Genomic DNA, 25,384 nt, shown 5'->3' on the forward strand with positions numbered 1-25,384 from the left:
GGCCCAGTGAAGTGGGCGGGGCAGGTCACGGCGCCTGCGCACCACGGGATACAGGACCGGCCCTAGCGAGAGCGCGCCGGTCGCAAGATGGCTGCGGCCATGCGAGGCCTTGCTGTGTGTGCGCAGCGGGCGGCGGAGCAGCTCGGGCAGCAGGGACAGCGACGACACTAGCTCAGCCCTCAGCCACTCTTCTAGAACGCCATCCCAGCCTCTGCCAGCTTCGTCCGAAATGGATCTGGTCGTGGGCCCCGGTGCAGTTGGGCCCAGCAATGTCCCGGCCTTCCTAACCAAGCTGTGGACCCTCGTGAGCGACCCGGACACCGACGCGCTCATCTGCTGGAGCCCGGTAGGAGCTGGCATAGGCTGGAGCGGCCTTCAAAGGACGGTCCTGTTCCGGGAAGGGACCTACTTAAGAGAAGCGGCCTGCGGGTGGCCGTGCTTGCCTGGGTTCGGGCATCCTGGAGGGAGAACGCGGCTGTCTGGGGAGGAAGTGAGCCCCGCCCCCAGAGCCGCTTGGCGGAGAGTAGGCCGGGAACCAGAGTTCTAAGTTTCCCTGGGACGATAATGTCGGGGCTTCCAATTCAGGTTCTTTGACTCACAGATGAATAGCTTCCCAGAGTCGGTATGCCTTTCTGCTTGTGGGCAACCATTTAGAGTAGTAAGTGGAGGGCCTAGCGAATGCTAGTCCGTGATACTTAGACCTCAGACGCCAGAGCAGTTTTGCCCGGCCCTGGTTGGGCTGCGTCGAGCCCTCTTCTGTTGCCTGGCAGCGGGCTGTGTACACCACAGCCCCTGCTGGACCAGCAGCTCTGGCTTACAGAGATGCTGCCGCAAGTTGTGGCAAGTTGGAAAGTAGAATCGGCTGTTCAGATCTTGGCTATGAGGGCAGAGCGCAGAGCTAACAGATGATGGCCAGAAGACAGACCCTCCTGATCCAGAGGGAGCCTTTGTGGGTGATGGAGACATCTAAGTGCTGTCTCCTTGATCTCCTGCGAGCCAGATCTGGCGGCCTCTCAAGCTCTGCTGAGCACTCCCTCCTGCGCACTGGTCTCTTAAGCTGGCAAGAATGGAGAAAAGCCTGGGTGGAAGGTGGAGGCCAAGGCTTCTGCCTCCCTCACTACTGCCTGTTCGTGTAAACTCTGCTCTGCCTAAAGAGTGCTTGGGAATAAAGAGAAGACTCGAAAGTCTTTGTGATTACCCCCCCCCCCCACTGACTCTCCGTGGGTCATTCTCTCTTGCTGGTCCTGGAAAGGAGCAGCATGTTTGATTGAAGGCTGTCTTCAGTTAGCCACCTCGCCTAGACCTCATACTCCTGGGCAGAAAAAAAAATGATCCTGCATTTCTGTCTTTCCCCAGCTTTCCACCTCTGCTTTGTTTGACTGAAAGGGAGCTTCCTTACCTAGGTCCACTTGGGATACCAAATATTCTCCGGAATAGTCTGAACTTAATCCTCTTAGGAAGATCCATTCTGTCTGGTAGTCTCCCTGCTGTTTCTGCTTATAGATTGGTACAGAGGTGGGCGACATGCCAGTAAGCCTTCTTCTAGGACAGGATGTCCTGGTGGGGGCCTCTCAGTGTGAAGATGGACCTGAGCTGCCCTGTGACCTCCCTCCAGCCACAGCTGCACAGCACCTGTGAGCTGTGTTGGCATGTTGGGAGGGATGAGCAAGTAGTCTGTACATAGCAGTTGTGAGCTCTAGCTGGTGTAAGACCTGGCAGTGGGAGCTGGCTTTCTCATGAGTATAGCAACCAAGCTCTGGCATAGAAGTGGAAGAGGAACACCTTTGAGCCAGACAGGGACAGCAAAGCTTCTTGGATCTGACTCTTTGGCCATGCCCCTGCCCCCATGTCCTGTGGGGGCACTTACATTGGTTTGGTTGCTTCTAACATCATTCCCTGCAGGCCCACTGCTCTGGAGGCTTTGGGTGCACTCTCTTATTCTGAGTGGCTTCCATATAAATTTTCTCACCATTCTTAGACACATCCTCTTCCTGGAGGGAACAGGGAGAATGGATACGTGGGAAAGCCTGTCTAATTCCAAAAATCCTTTATTGAGCCTTACCTAGGTCTGACTTCTCATCCCTACCGCTTGGAGACAGAGTAGGTCACTACCTTCCCTAGCTCTCTGGTGTTTGCTTTCCCAGCCCTGGCCCTCATTCAGTTACAGGTGCTTCAACAGATCAGGGACCTCAAGAGATCCAGGGATTTCCCCAGACAGATCCAGAGGACAGCACAGCCTTAGGGAAATTTAGGATCCCTGTAAGATCCATACGAGCATGGGAACATGGATGTGGGTGGTCCTTCCTCAGTAGGCTTCTCTTTACCTTGTACCAAAGGCCCCTCCAGTTCTAGTGCCCTGAGACGCAACACATAGGGTAGAATCCTTGACTACACGATAACTCTGTAATAGAAATCACCTTTTGTCCTTGCCTTTTCTCCTTTGTGCTGTGGTTCCTCTACCCCCTAAGTAAGACTGTTGCTAGGATTGTTGGCAGAGCCACCTCAGTGCATTATGAAATGGGGGGACTAAAAAAGCTCAGAGGCTATATCCAGCTTGATTCCAATTTTATAAGATCATTTTGTCTGGTCCTTTTTAGAAATTTTGAAGAGAAACATGAAAAATAAGTTTATCTAGCTCAGGAGAGTATAGATGCTGGTAGTTTTTGTTGGGTCTGTTTAATTTTCTTCTTGTTCTTAGAAGGTGTGTGTGTGTGTGTGTGTGTGTGTGTGTGTGTGTGTGTGTGTGTGTGTGTAAAGGCCAAAGAAGGATATCCCATGTCCTCTCTAACATTTTCTGTCCTGTTCCCTCAAGACAGCTTCTCTCACTGAACCTGGAGCTTGCGTTTTATCAGTTAGTCTGCTGGTCAGCAAGCCTCAACAATCCTTTTCTTTCCACCTCACCCAGTGCTGGGCATACAGGCTCACACGGCCACACCCAGCTTTGCATGCGTACTAGGAAATCCAAACTCAGACTCCCATACTTGTGCAGCAAGCTTTTTTTTTTTTTCCACTTAATCATCTCCTTAGCTCCTCAACATGTTTTTAACCTGCTAACCAGCCCAAGAGTTGTTGTCCTACTAGATCTAGAAGGATCTAGTCCGGGCCCCACTTGCCATGTAGGCTGACTGTGGTATACCAGCCCCAGGAGCTACCTGAGGAGCTTGAAAATCGGGGAAAGGACCACATGATTTGTGCTAAACAAGTACTAGGACTGGTGAAAAATTGAGCTGAGGGATATTGAGGCTTTAGGATAGGGTCTGGACTTCAGGGAGGTACTCAGGTACAAAAATGTAATGATGTTTCTTCTCTCTCTCTCTTTCTCTCTCTCTCTTTCTCTCTCTCTCTCTCTCTCTCTCTCTCGGGGGTGGGGTGGGATCTTTTTTTAAAAGATTTATTTATCGTACATTGGTGTTTTGCCTGTATGTGTGTCTGTGTGAAGATGTCAGATCACCTTAAACTGGAGTTATAGGCAGTTATGAGCTGCCTTGTGGGTGCTGGGAATTAAACCAGGTTCCTTTGGAAGAGCAGCCAGTGCCATCTCTCCAGCCCCTTTTTTTGTTTGTTTGTTTTTGTTTTTGAAGACAGTGTTTTTGTGTAGCCCTTAAAGTCTGGGAACTCGCTCTGTAGACCAGGCTGGCCTCAAACTCACAGAAATCCACCTGCCTCTGCCTCCAAAGTGCTAGGATTTAAGATTTGCACCACCACTACCCAGCCTGAAGTCTCATTTTTAAGACATCCCTACCCTTTGATAGCCTTAATAATGAAAAGCTTGAATTTTTGTTGCTAGGTACCTCTCTGATCTCACTCTAATCCCAGCCTAATGATGTGGTTCTCTTCTCTTTGAGAAGAGAATGACTGTGGGTTAGGCCTTTGTGTGTGTTGGGGGGGGGGGGCTGTAATTGAAGAAACTAGAACCACTGAGCATGGACTCTTGAATACCAATACTTAAACAGCCACTATGGAGGAGCTGGGTCCCAGGATAGGCTGTTGAAGACATAATCCATGCACTAATGCAGGGACAGGGTACCCATCTACCTCAGTATTCTTCATGGGAACACATGAAGCATTTTAAAACAGTTGTTGGCCATGGTTGCTATCCAGAACTCCTAGGACCAGCAGGGCCACTCCCGCTACCTAAGCTCTGACAACCAGGTGAGTTCATTCTCAGACAGACAGTAGGAACAGCCCCAAGAGGCCCCACCCTGAGAGACCTGGCGCAGACTGAAATGTCAGCGGTTGCGTATGCCAGGGGCAGGTTGTGCTGTGTGCTGCGGGCTCTGGTGCCTCCAGCAGCAGCTGTCAAGCAGTCTGCGCAGCCACTCTCATCCAGCGCTTCTGTCATAGAAGGGGTGAAGTTTCTTGTGTATTTGTTCTGTGTCCACAGCTGTACAAGTAGGTGACGTTTCCATTTTATAGGTAGAAAACTGAGACAAAAATCTTGATGTAAAGCTTTTAAAAAGACGTAAAAAACCCTCTAAACCCATAGTTGCCCAGCTATTGCTCACTACCTGTCTTTGTCTGTCTGGGATTCTTTTTTTGTTTGTTTGTTTGTTTTTTGTTTTTTGTTTTTTTGAGACAGGGTTTCTCTGCAGCTTTAGAGCCTGTCCTGGAACTAGCTCTTGTAGACCAGGCTGGTCTTGAACTCACAGAGATCTGCCTGCCTCTGCCTCCCGAGTGCTGGGATTAAAGGTGTGCGCCACCACCGCCCGGCCTGTCTGGGATTCTTGTCTTTTTGTTTTTAATATTTATATTTTACTTTATGCATATTTGTGTTTTGCCCAAATGTATTTTTGTTGTTTTTTTTTTGGTTTTTTTTTTTTTTTTTTTTTGGTTTTGTTTTGCTTTTTTGAGACAAGCTTTCTCTGTACCTTTGGAACCTCTTCTGGAACTAGTTTTTGTAGACCAGGCTGGCCTCAAGCTCACAGAGATCTGCCTGCCTCTGCCTCCTGAGCGCCCGAATGTGTTTTTGTATACCGTGTGTATAAACAGTTCCAGCAGAGGCCAGATTTGGAACTGGAGTTACAGATGATTATGAGCTACCATGTAGGGAGGGACTAGCAGTCAAGACCAGGTCCTCTGGAAGAGGAGTCAGTGCTCCTAACCACCAAGTCTTCTCTCTAGCCCCTCCACCTTCTTTCTGAGGCAAGTTTTTTCATTTGGCTAAAGCTCACTTATTGAGATAGTCTGGCTGGCCACAAACTCCAGGAATCCTCCTGCCTCTCCCTCTTCAGTGCTAGGATTATATGTGCTCACATTTATGTACATGCTAGCTCTTTTTCTCATTTGTGTTTTTTGAAAAAGGGTACCTCTGTGTAGCCCTAGCTGTCTTGGAACTCACTATGTAAACCAGGCTGGCCTCAAACTCAAAGAGATCCTCTTGCCTCTGCCTCCCGGGTGCTGGGATTAAAGATGTGTACCACACCTGACCCCTTCCCCCCCAAGATTTGTTGCTGGGCATGGTGGCGCGTGCCTTTAATCCCAGCACTCAGAAGGATCTCTGTGAGTTCAAGAATAGCCAGGGCTACACAGAAAAGACCCCCTCCCCCCAAAAATAGTTATGTGTATGGGTATTTTCTGTGTATGGCTTAGTGCCAACATGCACTAACTATAGAGGCCAGAAGAGGTCAAAAGGTCCTATGAAATTGGAATTGCAGGTGATTATTAGCCACCAAGTGTATCTAGGAACTGAACTTGGGTTTTCTGCAAGATCAACAAGTGTTCTTGACTGCTGAACCATTTCTCCAGCACCTGGAAGCTAGAGTGACGAATTTTAGCGAGCCCTTTACCTACTGGGCCATCTCTCCTCTGTGTGTGTGTGTGTGTGTGTGTGTGTGTGTGTGTGTGTGTGTGTGCGTGCGCGCTAGCCCACATCCCATAGTGTACATGTGGATGTCAAATGACAGCTTTAGGGAATCAGTTCTCTCCCACTACCATGTAAGTTTCAGGGATCTAACTCAGCTCTTCAGGCTTGGTGACAAGTACCTTTACTTGCTGAGCCATATTTTTGCTTTTTTAAAGCAAGGTCTCACTAAATTGACCAGACTGAACTTGAACTTATAATTCTGTCTCTATCAAGTAACTAGGATTACAGGCCTGCACCTCCATTCTTCACTGCTTTCTTGCAGTGACCCCCAGCCACTTTTGCTGTGACCAGCACTGTTGGCTCATAATCATATTATTATTTATTTTATACCTGAGAGTCCCTCACCTCTCCACAGAGAAAGGAACCAGCAGAGATCGGCCATCTGATCAGCTCTGTGCTGTGACCTGTGTATTTCTTTCTACCTGGGAGGTAAAGGAGTTACGGAAGACGAGAGCTCCAGGGTCCAGAGGCCCCTGCAGGCCTCCTTTGATACCCCCTGTTCTAGCAGGCCTGCCAGAAAACAGGTCTTCACTGAGGGGCCAGGAAAGTGTATCTGGCCTGGGAGTAGATCATTTGGGAAAGCCAGAGTTTAAGGCTGTGGCTATAACCCTCTAGAGGGAAGAATAACTATTTGGATCACAATGGCTAGGCTAGCCTACCTCTGGCTTAAGGATTCCCTCAAGTTCTAACAGGAAGAGGAGGCTAGCCTCAAAGGTTGTGAGAGAAGAGACGTCCAGCCCCTAAATGGCTCTTGATGCCTGCGAGTACAGCCAGGCTCTGGATTCCAGCCTTCTAGGCCCCATGGTAAGCAAGTTGACTGACCCATGTATATTTGGTGGGCTGGAGAGATGGCTCAGCAGTTAAGAGCACTGTCTACTCTTTTAAAGGATGAGTTCAATTCCCAACAGCCACGTAGTAGCTAATAACTATCTGTAATGAGATCTTGGTGCCCTCTTGAGGAAGAGATCTGGTCAATCATCCTCATCAGCTTAGACCATGAAACCCATTATGGACAAGTTGAACAGAACCGCCATATACAGGCTGCCCATGCAGCTTCAGTATTGCCAGGGCCTAAATTTCAATTCAAATTCAGGCCACTTAGTAAGCAAGTTGACTGACCATGTGTGTTTAGTTACCTGAAGGTTAGAGTTGCTGGTGGCTGAGTAGTAGAAGGAAGAATGTACTGTTCTGACACTTGGCATTGAAGACATAAACTCGCCTGAGCACTAGAGAGAGAAACACTATTAAGAATTTCAGGGCTGGAAAAATGGCTCAGAGGTTAAGAGCATTGCCTGCTCTTCCAAAGGTTCTGAGTTCAATTCCCAGCAACCACATAGTGGCTCACAGCCATCTGTAATGGGGTCTGGTGCCCTCTTCTGGTGTGCAGGCATACACATAGACAGAATATTGTATACATAATAAATAAACAAATATTTAAAAAAAAAGAATTTCAGATGAGGGGAGGAGATGGAAATTTTTAAATATAAAGAAAAAATAAATAAAATAAAATTTACTTACTGAGAAAGCCTTAAAAAAAAAAGAATTTCAGATGAACCCACAGAGAAGGAAAATACTAAGACTGGAGATGAGCTAACCGGTACTTTATGTTCATCTCATTCCCCAACTTGGGTTCTCTGTTCCATGTCTGGGCCATGGAGCCAGGCCACCCACTGCTTTTCAGTAGTCTGGCTTCTAGGACCCAGAAAATGGCCAGGCAACTAAGCTCAAGAGGAACACACCTCCAGCCTCATCTCTGGAGATACAGAGGAACTAAAATGGCAAGGACAATGACCGGGTCAATACTCAAAAAGAATAGGTAGCAACCCTCAGGGAACACCATGGAACCCTTTGTGAAAATATGCATAGTCTCAGACTTACTCTGTATAAAATGTATACATACAGAATTTTGTGCGCATTTCAAGTTGTCAGTGTTTTGGAAAATAAGATCATAGACCGGAAATAAGACTTGCCATTGACTGACAGCTGTGTTTCAGTTTACTAGCCAGTGAGAGCAGAGTACCGCTCTTACATAGTACCCACAAGGTGTCTCACAACTGTCTCTTGTGACTCCAGTCCCAGAGGACCTGATGACCTCTTCTAGCCTCCATAGGAACTGCATGCAGGCAAAACACCATACACATAAAATAAAAAAGAAGAACTCTAGTACCCACATAAAATATGCTGGGCATAGCAGAGAACATGTATAATCCCAACACAGGAACAGCTGAGACCCGTGGGTCCCTGAAGCACATTGGCCAGTTTATCCAAATCACTGAGCTTTAAGCCAGTAAGAGACCTTGTCTCAAAACACAAGGTGGAAGGGCAGCACTGGCTGCTCTTCCAGAGGAACTGGATTTAATTTCCAGCACACACATTGTGGTTTTTGATTATTCTAATAACTCCAGTTCCAGGAGATCCAGCACCACTTTCTGGCTGCTGCAGGCACCAGGCAGGCTCGAGGCACACAGAAATATATTGTTATTGTAGTAAAACACCCATACACATGTGGTAAATCTTTTTAAAAAAATAAAATAAAGGGACTGGAGAAATAACTCAGTGGTTAAGAACACTTGTTGCTTTTTCTGAGGTCCTGACTTCCGTTGCTAGCACGCACATAACTGTATGCAGTTCCAGTTCCGTACTTTTCTTCTAACCATGGTAGGAATGCGGGCACTCATGTGGTACACATATATACACTCGGGCAAAACTTTCTGTACATAAAAAATTATAAATATTAAAAATAAAATTTAAATATGGAGAAAGAGACAATCTACTGGAAATTGCCTGCAGATCATGAAGACAGCTGCACAAGAGGCAGAGGCAGGATTAGAGGGTCAAGGTCATCCTTGACTGTTAGAAGCAAGCCTGGAATACTTGAGTCTTGTTTTTCCGAGTGGAGGGAAGGAAAGGGAAATTGCATGAAGAGCAATGGGTAAGAGTAACTGAGAATTTGTCAGAAAGTAAAGCATAAACCAGAATAACTCTTGCAGCGCAAGTATGGTTCCATATGCTAAACTCAGTTAATATATATACATCAACATAAAAAAAGGAAAAATAACAAGCAAAAAGCACATTACAAAATTCAACGCCCACTTTTTGATGAAAACTTAGCAAACAGAGTGGCAGGGACATTCCTCAGCATAGTGGAGAGAAGCATGTGTATAAATACTGTGGCTGATTGTGTGTGCTTGATTGTGAAGACTGGCCGCTTTCCCAAGATTAGAAGAGAAGATAAGTTCTCTGCTTTGCCGTTTCTGCCTAAAAGTGTATTGTATGTTCCAGTCAGTACAGTGTAGCAAATAAAAACACAAATTGGAAAGGAAGAAGTAGAACTAGTGACTATTCAAGGATAGCAGGATTCTACAGAATAGTTTGTGAGATCGCAAGATCCAGGGTCAATACACAGAAGTAAATTAGGTATCTACACATGAACAATGAATTATTATTGAACTGTGACAGTACTGGAGAGATGACTCAGCAGTTATGTGCTTCCTGGTCTTGCAGAGTATCCAACAAGTTCAAGTCCCAGTACCCAACTCCAGGGGATCTCGCATCCTCTTCTGACCTCTTCAGGAGTCTACACACACACACACAAATATTTTTTTTCTTTTTGTTGAAATATTTTCAGGGGGCTGGAGAGATGGCTCAGAGGTTAAGAGCACTGGCTGCTTTTCGAGAGGTTCTGAGTTCAATTCCCAGCAACCACATGGTGGCTCACAGCCATCTGTAATGAGCTATGGCGCCCTCTTCTGGAAAGTATATATAAAAATATTTAAAAAATATATTTTCAGTACTATCAGAAAACACAATAAAGTCCTGGGCAGCCACTTTGAGCTGGTAAGAGCTCCATCCTCAGGTGGAGATAGGCTATACTTTGAGTCTTGGGTGAGTGATAAATGCCACCCAGAGAATACTTCCATTATAGTCCAGAGACACTCACAAGACTCTGCTTCCTCTAAAGCCTGTGGGAGGGTACTCTCCTTGCTTTTCCCAGTTGTGGTTGTTGCTGTTATTCTGTGGTTATTCCTTCTTTTATAGCTGCATGACTCTAGTCTGTCTTTGTCATAACCTGGCATTCTCCCTGTGTGACTAACTTTATTTGGCTGTCTTTTTGTAAGAACATTAATCTGTTCAAATTAGGGGTTCACTCTACTCCAGTATGACCTCATATTGTCTGATGGCATGTGCAGCAATCCTATTTAAAAATACAGTTACGTTCTGAGGTATGGGAGATAGGGCTTGTGCGCATCTCTCTTTTTCTTTTTTTATTCCTTATTCCTCTCTTGTTCCCTCCTGCTCCCTCTGGAACCCTTCTTCCCAGCATTTTCCTTTCCTTCTTTCATTTATTTGTCTGTTATAACCCACTGAGTTCAGTTAGTGTGGCCTGCATGTGCATGAGTGTGAGGTTATTTGTTGGATTATGGGTAGCTTACCAGTGGCTACACTCCTAAAGAAAAATAACTCTTCTCCTCCTCCAGCAGGCATTAACTACCAATAGCTCCCCATCTTTGAAGTGCTTCCCATCCATAGAATGTTAGCAGTCTGTCGGTTGCAGGTCAGCACAGCTGCCACAGGTTCTTCGGTGCCGTGGCCTGGTAATGTGCAGAAGGCAGGGTTTACAGCACTTCTCCCCGTCCTTCAGCTCCCACATTCTTTCAGTGATGTTCCCTGAGCCTGGAGGTGGAATAGAGAGGTTTAGATGGCCCATTTAGGACTGAACACTGAACAGTTACTTATTCTCAGCACTTTGAGTGGTTTTGAGTCCATCTTAACTACTGCCCACTGCAAAAAGAAGTTCCTTTAGCCAAAGTTGAGAACAGCACTGATCTGTGGGTCTAAATATAAATATTTAGAAGACAATTTGACATGTTCAATTTGCAAACATCAGTAGTGGATTCAACAGGGGCTCTAAAATCCCTAGCCATGGGCTTCTAACCAGGTTTACAATATCAGGCATAAATCCCTGGAGTAGGCCTCAGACTCAAAGGGCTGCTTACCCCATACAGTCACGTCACTAGTGTGCCATTGGGTAAATCTTGCTCAGCAAATCAGTATTGTAGCATGGAGGGTCAACTCCAACCAGCCTTCATAGCTTTCTGAGACATGAAAGCTAACCAGCAAGCAGGAAGAAGTTTCTACATTAGTCCAGCTTGCTTTCTCTGTCTTGTAACCATGTATGTGATATCTTTTTGCATTGGGGCTTTTGTTTTATTTTGCTTTGTTGGTTTTTCGAGACATGGTCTGGCTGTGTAATTTCACAGACTCATTTGTCAGACAGCTGGCAAAGATTTTTTTTTTTCAATTCTGTAGGCTGCTGCTTTACTCATTTGGCAGTTTCCTTTGCTGTATATAACTTTTTAATTTTATGAGGTCCACTTGTCGATTATTAACCATATTTCCTGAGTCACTGGATTCCTCATTCTGGATGCCCTTACCTATGTATGCCTCTATATCCAGAAGTGCACAGTGCACTGCCTGGTTCTCCTCTAGCAGTTTCAGAGTGGTGTGTGTGTGTGTGTGTGTGTGTGTGTGTGTGTGTGTGTGTGTGTGTTTTGAGACAGGGACAGGGTTTCTCTGTATCCCTGGCTGTCCTGGAACTCACTTTGTAGACCAGGCTGGCCTCAAACTCAGAGATCTGCCTGCCTCTGCCTCCCAAGTGCTGGTATTAAAGGCATGTGCCACCACTGCCTGGCTCTGCAACCTTTTTTTTTAAATCTGTGCTTTTTGCTTTTTATTTTTCTCTCATACAGTACATCCCAACTGCAGCATCCTCTCTCCACTCCTCCCAACTCCCCAGGTCAACTGTCCCCCAGGTCAACTGCCCCTCCATTTCCCTTCAAAAAGGAGCAGGCCTTCCAGTGATAGCAGCCAAACACGGCAGAACAAGATGCAGTAATGTTAGGCACAAACTCTCATATCAAAACTGCACAAGACTGAACCAGTAGGAGGAAAGGGGTCCCAAGAGCAGGCAAAAGAGTCAGAGGTGCCCCGCTCCCACTGTTAGGAGTCCCACAAAAACCCCAAGCTAAACAACCACAGCATGTATACAGAGAACCTAACACTCCTCAACCCCTCTGACTCCTACAGTCCTTCCTCCCCTCCTTCCAAGGGGTTCCCCAAGCTCTACCTAATGTTTGAGTGTGGGTCTCTGCATCTGCTCCCATCAACTGCTGGAGAAAGCCTCTCTGATGACAGTTGGGCTAGGGTCTCTCTATGATTATAGCAGAATATCATTAAGAATCAGTTCATTGACTTTTGGTTGGTTGGTTTGTTTGTTTGATCAGTCATGTTTGGTTCTACCTTAGGTCTCTGAACCATCCAGCTTCTGGTTCCTGGTCATCCTAGCAGAATCAGGCATGTGTTCCCTCTTATGGCTTGGGCCTCATGTTAGACTAGTCATTGGTTGGCCACTCCTATATGCTTTGAGCCAAAACTTACAGGCAGGACAGGTATGGGTCAAAGGTTTTGTGACTGAGTTGGTATCCTAGTCCCACTAGTGGGAGCCTTGCCTGGTTACAGGAGATAGTACAGGCTCCATATCTTCCATTACTGGGAGTCCTCTCTAGGGTCACCCTTATAGGTTCTAGGAAGTTTCCACTGCTCTAGGTTCCACATCATCATTAAATGCTCCCCTACTCCAGTTGTCTCTCCCTGTATTCCTCCCCCTTCTCCCCTCCCTCCTTAGCCTGACCTCTCCTGTTGCTATGCACGCACACACCCCAGTCCACCCTCAAAGTCTATTCTTTTTCCCCCTTACCAGGAAGATCTATGTGTCCCCCATAAAGCCCTCCTTGTTGCTTAGACTCTCTGGGTCTGTGGATTGTAGTGGGATTATCCTTTACTTAATAGCTAATATCCACGTATAAGTGAGTGCATATCACATTTGTCTTTCTGGGTCTGGGTTGCCCTTGCTCAGTTTCTTTCTAGTTTCATCCATTTGCCTGCAAATTTCATGATGTCATTTTTTTTCCTAACAGCTGAATAATACTTCATTGTGTAAATACACCACATTTTATTTATCCATTCTTGTATTGAGGGACATCTAGGTTGTTTACAGTTTTTGTTACTATATGAAAGCCACTGTGAACATAATTGAACAAGTGTCCTCATGGTATGATGGAGGGTCTTTGAGAATATGCCCAAGAGTGATATAGCTGGGTCTTGAGGAAGATCAATTCCCAATTTTCTGAGAGACTGCCATATTGATTTCCAAAGTAGCTGTAAAAGTTCTCACTCCCACCAGCAATGGAGGAGTGTTCTCTTTGCTCCACATCCTTGCCAGCATGAGCCATTCTGACAGGTGTAAGATGGAATCTCAAAAGTATTTTTGTGTGTGTTTCCCTGATAGCTAAGGATATTGAACATTTCTTTAAGTGATTCTCGGCCGTTTGAGATTCTTCTGTTGTGAACTCTCTGTTTAAATCTGTACCCCATTTTTTAATTAGATTGTTTGGTTTGTTGATGTCTAGTTTCTTAAATCCTTCATATATTTTTTTGGGTATTAGCCCTGTATTGCATGTGGAGTTGATGAAAATCTTTTCTCATCTTGTAGGCTTCTGTTTTGTTCTATTGATGGTGTCCTTTGCCTTACATAAACTTTTCAGTATCAAGAAGTCCCGTTTATTAATTGTTGATCTTGGTGCTTTTGTTATTGGTGTTCTGTTCAGGAAGTTGTCTCCTGTACCAATGAATTCAAGGCTATTCCCCACTTTCTCTTCTATCAGGTTCAGTGTATCTGGTTTTATGTTGAGGTCTTTGATACACTTGGACTTGAGTTTTGTGCAGAGTGATAAATATAGATCTTATCCTTGATTTCAAGCTGTACTACAGATCTTTTATTGTTCAAGATTGTTTTATCTCTTCTGGTGTTTTTTCCCCCATATGAAATTAAGTATCATCCTTTCAAGGTCTGTATAACACGTTCCTTTAATCCCAGCACTCAGGAGTGAGGGGAGGTAGAGGCAGGTAAATCTCTGAGTTTGAGGCCAAACTGGTCTACAGAACAAGTTCCAGAACAACCAGAGCTACACAGAGAAACCCTGCCCAAAAAAGCGAAAGAAGAAAGGAAGGAGGGAAGGAAAAAAGGAAAAGGTACCCTTCTATACCCATAATACTGTTGGTTTCAGTTGACAGTCTGTTATGCTGATGGGCCTCCTTTTGTGTGTGACTTGTTTCTCTTTTGCCACTTGTAATATGTTGCTTTTGTTCTGTGTGTTTATTATTTTAATTACATTTGACAGGGCTGTGGGTGGTTCTAGAATATTTAAGGACCAGGCCTGGTGGCACATGCCTTTAATCCCAGTTCTCAGGAGGCAGAAGCAAGTGGATCTCTGAGTTCGAGGCCAGAGAAACCCTGTTTTGAAAACAAAACAGCAAAAATAATGCCTTTTACAGTTGCTCAAGGAAATGTCCTCTATTGGTATCCTGGAGTAGTATTTTCATGTAACCAGCACACATTTTCCCATGCCATTTAAATTATCTCTGAATAATTTATAATAGCTTTATGACATAAATACTATATAGATACCTTATATTGGTTTGCTTAGTTACTAATGGCAAACAGAGCCTGTCCATATACTGTCAACAGTCTGTAGTACCATAAGCTCACTGTTGGGAGAAGCTATAGGTGGGGATTCTTTTCAAAAGTAATTTCTAGCTGGATGGTGGTGGTGCACGCCTTTAATCCCAGCATTCAGGGCAGAGGCCAGCCTGGTCTACAGAGCAATTTCCAGGACAACCAGAACTACACAGAGAAACCCTGTCTCAGGGGAAGGAGAAGCAATTTCCAGTTCTGTCGTTATCTCCTGTTTCTCTGTTTTCTGGCATCTATTTTCAAAAAAGAAACAAAAATCAGTTTCCTGCTCTCAGATCTACTGTTGTGCTTACTAATTATCTTTTCTTTTTTTTTAATATTTATTTATTATGTATACAATATTCTATCTGTGTGTCTGCCTGCAAGCCAGAAGTGGGCATCAGACCTCATTACAGGTGCTTGTGAGCCACCATGTGGTTGCTGGGAATTGAACTCAGGACCTCTGGAAGAGCAGGCAGTGCTCTTAACCACTGAGCCATCTCTCCAGCCCACTAATTATCTTTTCATGGTGGGTTTGAGCCAGAATCTCCCTTAGGATATTTACCATTAGTAATTCTCTGTTTAATGGTTCTTCCTTTGCTTCTTCAAACGATATTTCCTTATTTCTCTGAACATATTTATCTATTCTTACTGTATGTGAATGAGTTTTACCTGCATATATAAAAAGGCCCTCGTGCATGCCTGGTACCTGTGGAAGCCAGAAGAGAGTGCCAGCTCCCCTGAAACTAGAGATACAGCCTTGCAAACTGCTCTATGGGTGCTAGGAACTGAATCCTTGTCCTCTGCAAGAACAACAACTTATCCTAACTGCTGAGCCATCTCTCCATCCCCTGAGCATGTTTACAACGACATTATACTTTTTGCTAAATTTATTGTCTTGTCCTCGGGCAGTTTCTATTGTTCCTCCTTGTCCACCATGTGTGAGTCATACTTCACAGTTTCTGTAGGTCTTGCATTTTTTTGTTACTAGTTTATTGTGGGAGTCAATGGTGGCTGAGTCATCTTACTTGCTTGTGATTTCTTCAGAAAGACTGCTTCTCCTTGATGACATTCACTTCCTCACAGTTGTCACCTCCAGCATCAAAGCACCAGCAACTACTGCCTAGTTTTGCTGTTATTTATACAATGCCCTGAGACACAACAGATTGTTGGGTAGTCAGATCCAGTTAAATTTGTGGCCAGTAGTGGGCTGCTTTTGCTTGCGGTATTTCAGTGGGTTCAATGAGCAAGAGCAGATTTGAGTTAGTCTTCCATTTGTTCTAATCCCAAAGGGCTCTTCTCAGCTTCCCTTTTCCCTTCTGGGCAGGCTGGCCTGGAGTGCTCCCTTCTGTCAGCACTGCCTGGGGTAGGCTTGAGCTCTCTGACTTGTTTGACCTCAAGTGCTTGCTTTGCTTATGGATTATGTCTCCTATAGACAGACGCTCAGGACACATGGCAGTGCAGTAACTACTGTACTTCCCAGCTAACCACTCTCAACATATATGCTATGGCCTTGGGTCTAGTTTCTTCCTGGGAGAACTGTGGGTGAGGAAGGGGACCTGTCCAAGCAGGAATGTGATCTCATTAGCCTGCAGCTGGAGAAGACACGTCCTTCTAGTAGTACCCTTAAACCTTGACAGATCTGAGAAACAGGGGTCCTCACAACTTAGCCACACCTCCTGGGGTGCAGCATCTGATCTTGGGGCTTAGTGACATGAGGAGTAGACTGTTCATGCCACAGGTACTTACTGACCCAATGAGTTTTAGTGGTTTCTTACTTGTTGATGCCCGTGGAACAATTTCAGAGACATTAAGTGATCTAAACAAGTTTTGTGTGTGTCACTGGAGGGGAGGCACTTCCCCAGAGTTCCACACTCCCATCCCACAAGTGGTGTTTTCCCTTTCATCTTCAGGGATAGGAATCCCTGATTGTCTGTCTTCATCCTGCAGCTGATCATCTACCATCATCTGTGCTGTTGTGGCTGTGACTTGGCTGCTTGCAAGTCCTTTTCCTGGTCTTGAATTTGACGGTTGGATTATGAAATGACCGTTTATCATTCCCTTTTAGTTTTTCCTGTTTGAAGTTCATTTAGTGTCTTGGATATTACGTCAAATTTGGTATGTTCTTTATCATTTTTCCTAAATATACTCATTTGTCCATTCTCATCTTCTGAGCCTCCCATTAAGCATTGTAGGTCTGATGGTGCCTCACAGGTCTCCACAGCTCTGTTCACTTTTATTCAGTCTGGCTAGTCATTGTTCTAGTGCTGTGTAGAGACACCATGACCATGACAACTTTTTTTTTTATGTGCATTGGTGTTTCACCTACATGTATGTCTGTGTGAGATCCTCTGGAACTGGAGTTACAGACAGTTGTGAGCTGCCATGTGAGTGCTGGGAACTGAATCCCAGGCTTTTGGAAGGGCAGCCAGGGCTATTAACTGCTCAGCCATCTCCCCAGCCCCCACAGCAACTATATAGAAGAAAACATTTATTTGGGGGCTTGCCTACAGTTTCAGAGGCTTAGTCTAGTATCATCAAGGCAGGAAACATGGTGGCACTCATTCGTGGTGCTAGAGTAATCAAAAGCTATACCCTAAAACCTCAAGGCCACTCCCAGTGGTGCATTTTCTCCAACAAGGCCGCACCTTCCATTCCTTTCAAATAGTGTCACTCCCCAGTGCTAAGCATTCAAATACATGAGCCTATGGGAGAAATTCTTATTCAGACCACCACACACTCATTTTTTTCTGTCTGCAGACTGTAATCTCAGTAGGCCTGTGTTTGTGCTTGTTGACTCACAGTTCTCCCTGTTCTCTTTCTTGAGTCCCCAGGTGAAGTTTGTTTGTTTGTTTGTTTAAGATAGGGTTTCCCTTTGTAGCCTTGACTATCTTGGAACTTGCTCTATAGAGTAGGCTGGTCTTGAATTCACAAAGATTCACCTGCCTCTGCCTCCTGAGTACTGGGGTTAATTAAAGGTGTGCACCACCACTGCTCTGCCCCCAAGTGAATTTTTAGCCTGAGTTTGCTTTCCAATTCCAGAGTATCTACTTGGTGTTTCTTTTTCATTTCTATTGTTTTACTGAGATTCTCCATTTAGTAGGACATCATCCTTATACCTTAGTCCTTCCTGTATGGTTCTTCAGGTTTTTGGCCATACTATTTTAAGTAAAATAGCTAAGTTAGAATCCTTATTCTCATGAGTCCAACATAGGGACATAGATTGCTTTTTTTTTTTTCCTATTATAAGTCGTAACTTTTCTTTTTAATTTAAATTAAATTATTTTTAAAAAAACCTAAACGGGATTCATAATGGTCACTTCATAATCTAGCTGTGAACTCAAGACTAGTGAAGGACTTTGCAAGCAGCAAAAACACATCCACAGCCATCTTATCAGTCCCAGCCATAGCTTTTTGTTTGTTTAAATGCCTCATTGTTTCTGACTTTCCATTAGTATGTGATAGCTGCTATGAAGAGCAGTCTCCCCTGTATCTGATACTTTTGTCATTGTGCCTTGTTAGGTCTAGTGTCTTTCCTGTACTAATTATATAATGTTTATGTTCTTGGTGGCCATTGCGCTTTTTCCAGTTGACTTACTTGGGTAAATGGAGCTAAAATTTCCTTAAACAACTGGAGCCTGTGAGTCTTCCAGTCTTTCCTCGGGCCTCTGTGTGTATGTTGATTCCCATCTTTAACAGGTAGCCTAGAAGTTAACAACCCAACTTTATAGCCTACTTCCCATTCCTGCCAGAGGGAGAGCTCATGGGCTTCCTAGGTCTTCCCTGAACATGGAACAGATCTAATGTGTGTATAGCCATTGGAGTCCTAGGAATATCTCAGAGTCCCTAGTGATCCCTCATTCATCGCCTTTTAAGGTTTCTGGCTAGACTGTGTTCTACATTGTCTCAGCAGCCATTTAAAATCTTCTACATGCTTTTTTATGTTTCTGGACTGAGTCAGCCTTAGGTCAAGCAAAGCCAGCCTTGCTTAGAGAGTCCTCTAGCACCAGAATCTTGAGTTAGCTCTTGCCATGTTCCCACTGCCATTGTTCCCGCTAGCTTCAAAGCCGAGGGGAAGAATGGGGACTGGATGTGTGGTGTAAAGAGCCCACTGCTTCCTCTGATACCATTCTTCCTCCCAGTGCTTTCACTGCTGCTTTGCATTCTCTTTCTCCTGTGTCCACCTGCCCCCCTGTTTCTCCATTTTGGGGCAGCCCTAGTACTAATCCAACACCTTGGGCTCCTTTTGATGTATTCAACCTGCCTGTATTATAATGCTCCCCACCCCAGCGATTTACTGCTGTCCCCTTCCCATTGTGGGGCCTCCCCACTCCAGTAACCAATGCCTCCGAGTTGCCACGGCCCTTCAGCCCCTCCTAGTGATTCCAGACTATGTTCAGGAGATTACCCGCACAGAAGTGCAGCCATGCAGTGTTCAACAGTCTCGAGTTCTCACCTTAAGCTGAAAAAGAAGCCAAGCAGTGGTGGCACACCCCTTTAATCCCAGCACTTAAGAGGTAGAGGCAGGTGAATCTCTTGAGTTTGAGGCCAGCCTGGTCTACAGAGTGCATTCCAGGACAGTCAAAACTACATAGAGAAACATTGTCTTTAAAAACCAAAAAAGAAGAAGGAGGTGGTATTTCTGAGCAGGACCATCTTCCAGAGCAGCAGAAATTCCATTCCTGTTTCTTTGACTGCCATAATTTGGTTTCCTAGAGCTGTATGTGTGTCTATGTATGTGACTATGTATGTGTGTGCATATATATATGTACCACATGCATGCAAGCCCACAGAGAAAAAAACGGACATCAGATCACCTGAAACTTGGAATTACTAGCAGTTCTGAGTCACAGTGTGGGTGCTGACAAACCCAGGTCCTCTACAAAAATAATCAGCAATCTTAACACTGAACCATCTCCATCTCAGTTACTCTTTCGTTTGTTTGTTTGTTTGTTTGTTTTTGGTTTGGTTGGTTTGTTGGTTTGTTTTGTTTTGGGGGACAGAGTTTCTCTGTGTAACCCTGTCTGTCCTAGAACCCAATTTATAGACCAGGCTGGCCTCAAACTCAGAGATCTGTTTGCCTCTGCCTCCAAGTGCTGGGATTAAAGGAACGCACCACCATGCCCAAACCAGTGTTTGCTATTCTTAAAGAAAATTTGTGAGCTGAAGAGATGGCTCAGAATGCTGTGGGCGATTTATGAGTCTAAAATTGCCAGAGAGTAAGAACCTGTCTGTGGCTACATGATTCTCACTGTTCAGAGGTAGGCTCCATAGCCTAGAGGCCAACTATGGAGTCCTAAGATTGAGCTCACCTCCTCTATGAAGGGAGAATGTGAACTGCCCGCCACACATGAAGAGGCACTTCATGCTACGGTGGAAGTATGGTGGCAGCTTCTATATTTGACCTGCCTGTATGTCTCCTGACAGAGTGGGAACAGCTTCCACGTGTTTGACCAGGGCCAGTTTGCCAAGGAGGTGCTGCCCAAGTACTTCAAGCACAACAACATGGCCAGCTTTGTGCGGCAGCTCAACATGTGTAAGTACCTCTGTGGGATGGTATGCCTCCTTCCCGGGGAGGTGTGAGAAACAGACCCGACATGCTGCTGAGAGATGGACGCCTGGGTTGGCTAAGGAAGGATCCTCATGGGTGTAAGCCTGAGTTCCCCAGGGAAGAGTATGAGACCCTACCCCAGTAGCTACACCTCCATTTGCAAGAGGGGAAGCTGTGAAAGACAAGGTCTTTTCCAACCATTACTAACTTGCTATGGTAAGTAGGCACCAGCTAGAATCTCGCAGTTTTTTAGGAGGCCCCTTGTCTACCCTAGAGCATGGCTAGGCTGTTGGAGTTCTCTTCCCTGACCCTCAAGCAGAATTGCCCCACCCCCATATGCACAGATGGCTTCCGAAAAGTAGTCCACATTGAGCAGGGCGGCCTGGTCAAGCCTGAGAGGGATGACACCGAGTTCCAGCATCCATGTTTCCTGCGTGGCCAGGAACAACTCCTTGAGAACATCAAGAGGAAAGTGACCAGTGTGAGTCACCAACCCTGAGTACAGCCCCTCCCTGTCCTCAGACCTCCCTGCAGGCTATGGGGCTGGGAGCAGTATCTAGATGGTGCTGCAAGACTAGCCTGAAAGCACACATAGCCTGTACCCTCATCTATCTCTGCCCCGCCCCCGCTTCCCAGTGTTTACCAGACCCTCCCCACTCCCTGGATGCCACTTCAGACTCTTATATGCCCTTACCCTTAGGTGTCCACTTTGAAGAATGAGGACATAAAAATACGCCAGGACAGTGTCACCAGGCTGTTGACGGATGTGCAGCTGATGAAGGGGAAGCAGGAATGTATGGACTCCAAGCTCCTGGCCATGAAGCAGTAGGTCCCAAGGCTCAGGAGGGTGCCCAGGTTGCTTTGGGTCTATCCTACCCCACCCTGCAGAACTATTCAGGCTTCCCTCCCCCTTCCCAACCTGCCTTCCATTGTTTTTGTGACATACTGCTTGGCCTGTTCATCCCCCATTAGGACAGGGTTGGGAACTCTCTGCTGCACCCACTTCTCATTCCCCTGCTAGGCTCCACCTTTTCAGGATGTGAGCTCACAGGACCCCCCCTTCAATGTGTCTCCCTTAAAATTAGGGCTGGCAGGAGCCTACCAGAACAGTCCTGGGAGCAGACCCCTCCCTGTTCTCTATTCCTAGTGGCCCCACTCCTCCGTTATCACTCAGTATAGGGCACCACAGTTCTCAGCTACCTTTTACCCCCAAACTGAGGGTAAAGTCATGACCTATGTGTCTAGCCAGTATGTGACAAGTCCCTGTGACCTCTTTCGGCTGAGATCCTGAGGTGTACCATGAGGCTCTCTCTGTCCATGCCCTCCTTCCCCAGCTGACACCTGAATCCTCCCCTGGAAGTGTAGCAGAACCAGGGGAGTCAGTGGTGCCAGTGAGCCCTCACCTGGTCCAGCCCTGTCTCACTAGTCTGTCAACAGCCTGACTCTCTGGCTCTTCAAATGTGGCCCAATTGACCCAGCAATGTGTTGCAGCGAGAACGAGGCCCTGTGGCGGGAGGTGGCCAGCCTGCGACAGAAGCATGCCCAGCAGCAAAAAGTTGTCAACAAGGTGGGCAGGACTGGTGGTAGGTGGGTTCCCTCCATGACTGGACCAGGGTGACTGTTATCCTCTCTGCCCCACAGCTCATTCAGTTCCTGATATCACTGGTGCAGTCGAACCGGATCCTAGGGGTGAAGAGAAAGATGTGAGGCTCTGGGGATGCCTGCACTGTCCACTCTGGCCCTGCACCTTGTGTCCTCTGCTTGCTGTATATCCTGGGCACCACCAAGGTCTGTGTCGGCAGTTAACCTGTCTCTTCCCTGCAGCCCTCTGATGTTGAGCGATAGCAGCTCAGCACACTCTGTGCCCAAGTATGGTCGACAGTACTCCCTGGAACATGTCCATGGTCCTGGCCCATACTCAGTAAGCATCAAGCTCCATGAGACTTCCCTAGTGGGTGCTGGGAGACCCAAGCTACCACAGGTATGTCTTGCATGTGACCTTTGTCTCTAATTGCAGGCTCCATCTCCAGCCTACAGCAGCTCTAGTCTTTACACCTCTGATGCGGTCACCAGCTCTGGACCCATTATCTCCGATATCACTGAGCTGACTCCTACCAGCCCTTTGGCATCCCCAGGCAGGAGCATAGATGAGAGGTTGGGCTTCGTCACCCTCATACCTCCTGTCACGCTAGTGGGCTAGCCTTTAAGGGTCCTGGGCAAAGTTGGAAGTGGGTAGAGCTAACTTAGGCTCTTTCTAACATGTCTCCCTATGTATAACATGTTCAGACCCCTATCCAGCAGCACCCTGATCCGTGTCAAGGAAGAGCCCCCCAGCCCACCTCGGAGCCCTCGGGTACTGGAGGCAAGCCCTGGGCGCCAATCCTCCATGGATACACCTTTATCCCCAACTGCCTTCATTGACTCCATCCTTCGAGAGAGCGAGCCTACCCCTGCTGCCTCAAACACAGCCTCTGTGGATACAACCGGAGCCCATGCCCCCACACCCCTGCCCTCCTCTACCCCTGAGAAGTGCCTCAGCGTAGCCTGTCTAGACAAGTGAGTGATATGCCCACCCTGCCTCCCCGTAACCTCTGAACCCCACAGCATGAGATTTCCTCAGGCTGGATACAGGGTATTTCTGTTTTAGCAAGGCACACTCCCTGATGTTTGCTGGGAGTGATGGGTTGGATCTGTTTGTTCCCTCAGACCTCAGAGTGAGCTTGAAGCTGGGGAGGGAGACCAACCACATCACTAGAAATGGGATATACCCCTGCCTCCTGGGCCACCCTCCCTACTGGCATCACCCTCTTTTGTGGCAAGCCCCAGGATCTTTGGATCTGTCATTCTCCCTAGACCTGACACAGGAAATGATGAGCCAGGCCCAGCCTTGACCACCCCTCAGGCACATCCCAAAGGCTGAGCGAGCGAGGACGGTGGGCACAGATCCCCCCGTCCCCCGCCTGCAATGGGGGGGCTCTTGTCTTTGTATCTTGCAGTTTGGCTCGCGCTCCACAGATGTCTGGGGTCGCCCGCCTCTTCCCCTGCCCCTCCTCTTCCTTTCTGCATGGCCGAGTCCAGCCAGGGTTAGCGCTGCCCCCACTTGGGAGGGAGGAGGACTCCGCCAGGGCCCCTCCCACAGCCGTGGACCAGTTCCCAACCTGGGCATAGCACTTGCCCTGCCAGGCGAAGAGCACCAGGGGATGGTCTCACAGGCTCTGCATCTCCACTGCCTCCCCTTTGCACAAGCCAAAAGCTGTGATAGGGACATGCTTCCTGCCTGTCCCAGCCACCAGTACAGACTGCTATGATGAGCTTCCTGTCAGGGTAGGGTAGGCCCCATGGTACCTACAGGGCCCTTTTTACTGCCTTGCCCAAGCCTCAGGTATGTCCTTGACCTAAGGTCTTCTGATCTAAGGAAGTACAGGTCTACCCATACAAAGCACAGTCCTGTTTCCTCTCTTACTCTCTTCCTGGTGCAGTGGCAAGACTTTGTTGAGCTTGAAATATCTGCCTGCCCTCCTGCCCATTCTAAAGCCAACACCCCTTGTCCTTTTTCTCCACCATCCTCTTGTCACAGCCTTAGTCACTACCAAAGCCTCCTAGAATGTCCTGCCCATGGGCCATGCTATGTCCCACCCTCAGCATTTATGGAGGGCAAGCTTATTACTGCCCTTTCTGGCATCTTCCCAGAAGTTCACACACATTGTCCCCCAGCTCATGCTGGCTACGCAGATGGACCTTGCTTGGGGGGCTACAACCACAGGGGAGCGGGAACCTGGGGCACTAGTTCACCTGCCCACTTGCCCTGGGCCAGGAACGAGCTCAGTGATCACTTGGATGCCATGGACTCCAACCTGGACAACCTGCAGACCATGCTGACAAGCCACGGCTTCAGCGTGGACACCAGTGCACTGCTGGACGTGAGTCTGGTCATCCCCACCCACCCTGACCCATCCTGCCCACAAGCCAGCCCTGACTTCCCTCCCTCCTCCTGCAGCTATTCAGCCCCTCGGTGACCATGCCCGACATGAGCCTGCCTGACCTGGACAGCAGCCTGGCCAGCGTGCGTAGGCGGGCAGGGTGGGGGGCAGAGGGGACCATCAACAACTCTCATTGTGTGTTCTTTGTCACACAGATTCAGGAGCTCCTATCTCCCCAAGAGCCCCCCAAGCCTATTGAGGCAGAGAACAGTAACCCTGACTCAGGTGAGCTAAGCTTCTGTCCCACCCCTTACCCTCACTTCCAACTTGCCCATCCCCACCATCCTAACTCATGCCTACAGGGAAGCAGCTGGTACACTATACAGCTCAACCCCTGTTCCTGTTGGACCCTGACGCTGTGGACACAGGGAACAGCGAACTGCCTGTGCTCTTTGAGCTGGGGGAAAGCTCTTACTTCTCCGAGGGGGATGACTACACGGATGACCCCACCATCTCTCTTCTGACGGGCACTGAACCCCCCAAAGCCAAGGATCCCACTGTCTCCTAGACGTCCCAGGAGTTGTCAGGATGGTTTGTGGCTGACGCCCAACCTACCCCTAGGACATAGCTGGTCCTAGGGAGACAAGACAGTTGCAGTCCAGGGCATCCTAGGTCAAGTCACCACAACCCCAGTGGAACACAGATGGGGTGTGAGCCTGGGCAGTACTTCAGGTCAAGAGGACGGTCTTGAGGGCCGCATACCTGCTGCCTTTACACAGTCCCAGGTCTACTGTCTGCATCGGACCTTCACAGCCACACTTGGACTGATCCTGCAGGTTGTTCATAAAATTGTATTTTGGATTTTTACATGAGAGTCCCCTTTAGCCCTTCACAAATAAATAAATAAATATATATATATACACACACGCACACATACAGATGGACAGATGATAAACAGACAGGTTCTACTGTGTTTCCTCCTGCCCTAAGGGATACAAAAGGTGGTGATATAGGCTAGAAGCCCAGAATGCACTACGTGCCATCTTGGGGAAATAAATATAGACACCTGTGATACCCCTAGGCCCACTTGATGCCATAGAACTAGTATCTGCTCACAATTTTGTTGTTTTTGTTTTGGGGGGGGTAGGTTTGGGCGGGGGGGGTGTTCAAAATAAGGTTTCTCTGTGTAGCACTGGCTCTCCTGTCCTGGAACTCACTCTGTAGACCAAGCTAGCCTTGAACTCACAGAGATCCACCTGCCTCTGCCTCCCAAGTACTGGGATTAAAGGTGTGCGCCACCACCTGGCTCACGTTGTCAGTAGTGCCCCTCCCCAATTCCAAGGTGTATCCATTCAAATGTTCTGCGTAGCATCCTGGACATATTGGCAGAGCCGGGCTGCCACATCTGTCAGGTACTGGACTGGTTTGAGACTTGCTCCTGACGTCTTCTTGGAGTGTGAGAAGACAGGTGGAAATGG

At 47.2% G+C, this 25,384-nt stretch overlaps 1 protein-coding gene across 4 annotated transcripts; it reads left to right on the forward strand.

The window, feature by feature from the left end:
• Positions 1-62: 62 nt before the first annotated feature.
• On the forward strand, positions 63-24,980 carry Hsf1 (heat shock transcription factor 1). 4 transcript variants are annotated; one of them, XM_038342424.1, is made up of 14 exons: positions 63-346; positions 19,863-19,971; positions 20,331-20,467; positions 20,687-20,811; positions 21,478-21,553; positions 21,628-21,689; positions 21,811-21,907; positions 22,004-22,140; positions 22,273-22,542; positions 22,983-23,069; positions 23,801-23,906; positions 23,984-24,049; positions 24,122-24,191; positions 24,269-24,980. In XM_038342424.1, the coding sequence occupies exons 1-14, from the start codon at positions 230-232 to the stop codon at positions 24,472-24,474; spliced, it is 1,665 nt and encodes a 554-aa protein (XP_038198352.1). In that variant the 5' UTR covers positions 63-229; the 3' UTR covers positions 24,475-24,980. The 4 variants fall into 4 exon arrangements, with proteins under 4 accessions (XP_038198352.1, XP_038198353.1, XP_038198350.1 ...); XM_038342425.1 differs by lacking the exon at positions 23,984-24,049; XM_038342422.2 differs by lacking the exon at positions 22,983-23,069.
• Positions 24,981-25,384: the final 404 nt, after the last annotated feature.

The sequence above is a fragment of the Arvicola amphibius genome, chromosome 9 (genome assembly GCF_903992535.2).
Source record: "Arvicola amphibius chromosome 9, mArvAmp1.2, whole genome shotgun sequence".
Classification (NCBI taxonomy): domain Eukaryota; kingdom Metazoa; phylum Chordata; class Mammalia; order Rodentia; family Cricetidae; genus Arvicola; species Arvicola amphibius.

Bases quoted from the DNA above. Each gene is read 5' to 3' on its own strand.
- Hsf1 (XM_038342424.1), top strand. From the start codon at position 230: ATGGATCTGGTCGTGGGCCCCGGTGCAGTTGGGCCCAGCAATGTCCCG. The intron at 20,468-20,686 runs GTGAGTCACCAA...CCTTACCCTTAG, and splicing joins TCAAGAGGAAAGTGACCAGT to GTGTCCACTTTGAAGAATGA. The intron at 24,050-24,121 runs GTGCGTAGGCGG...TTTGTCACACAG, and splicing joins TGGACAGCAGCCTGGCCAGC to ATTCAGGAGCTCCTATCTCC.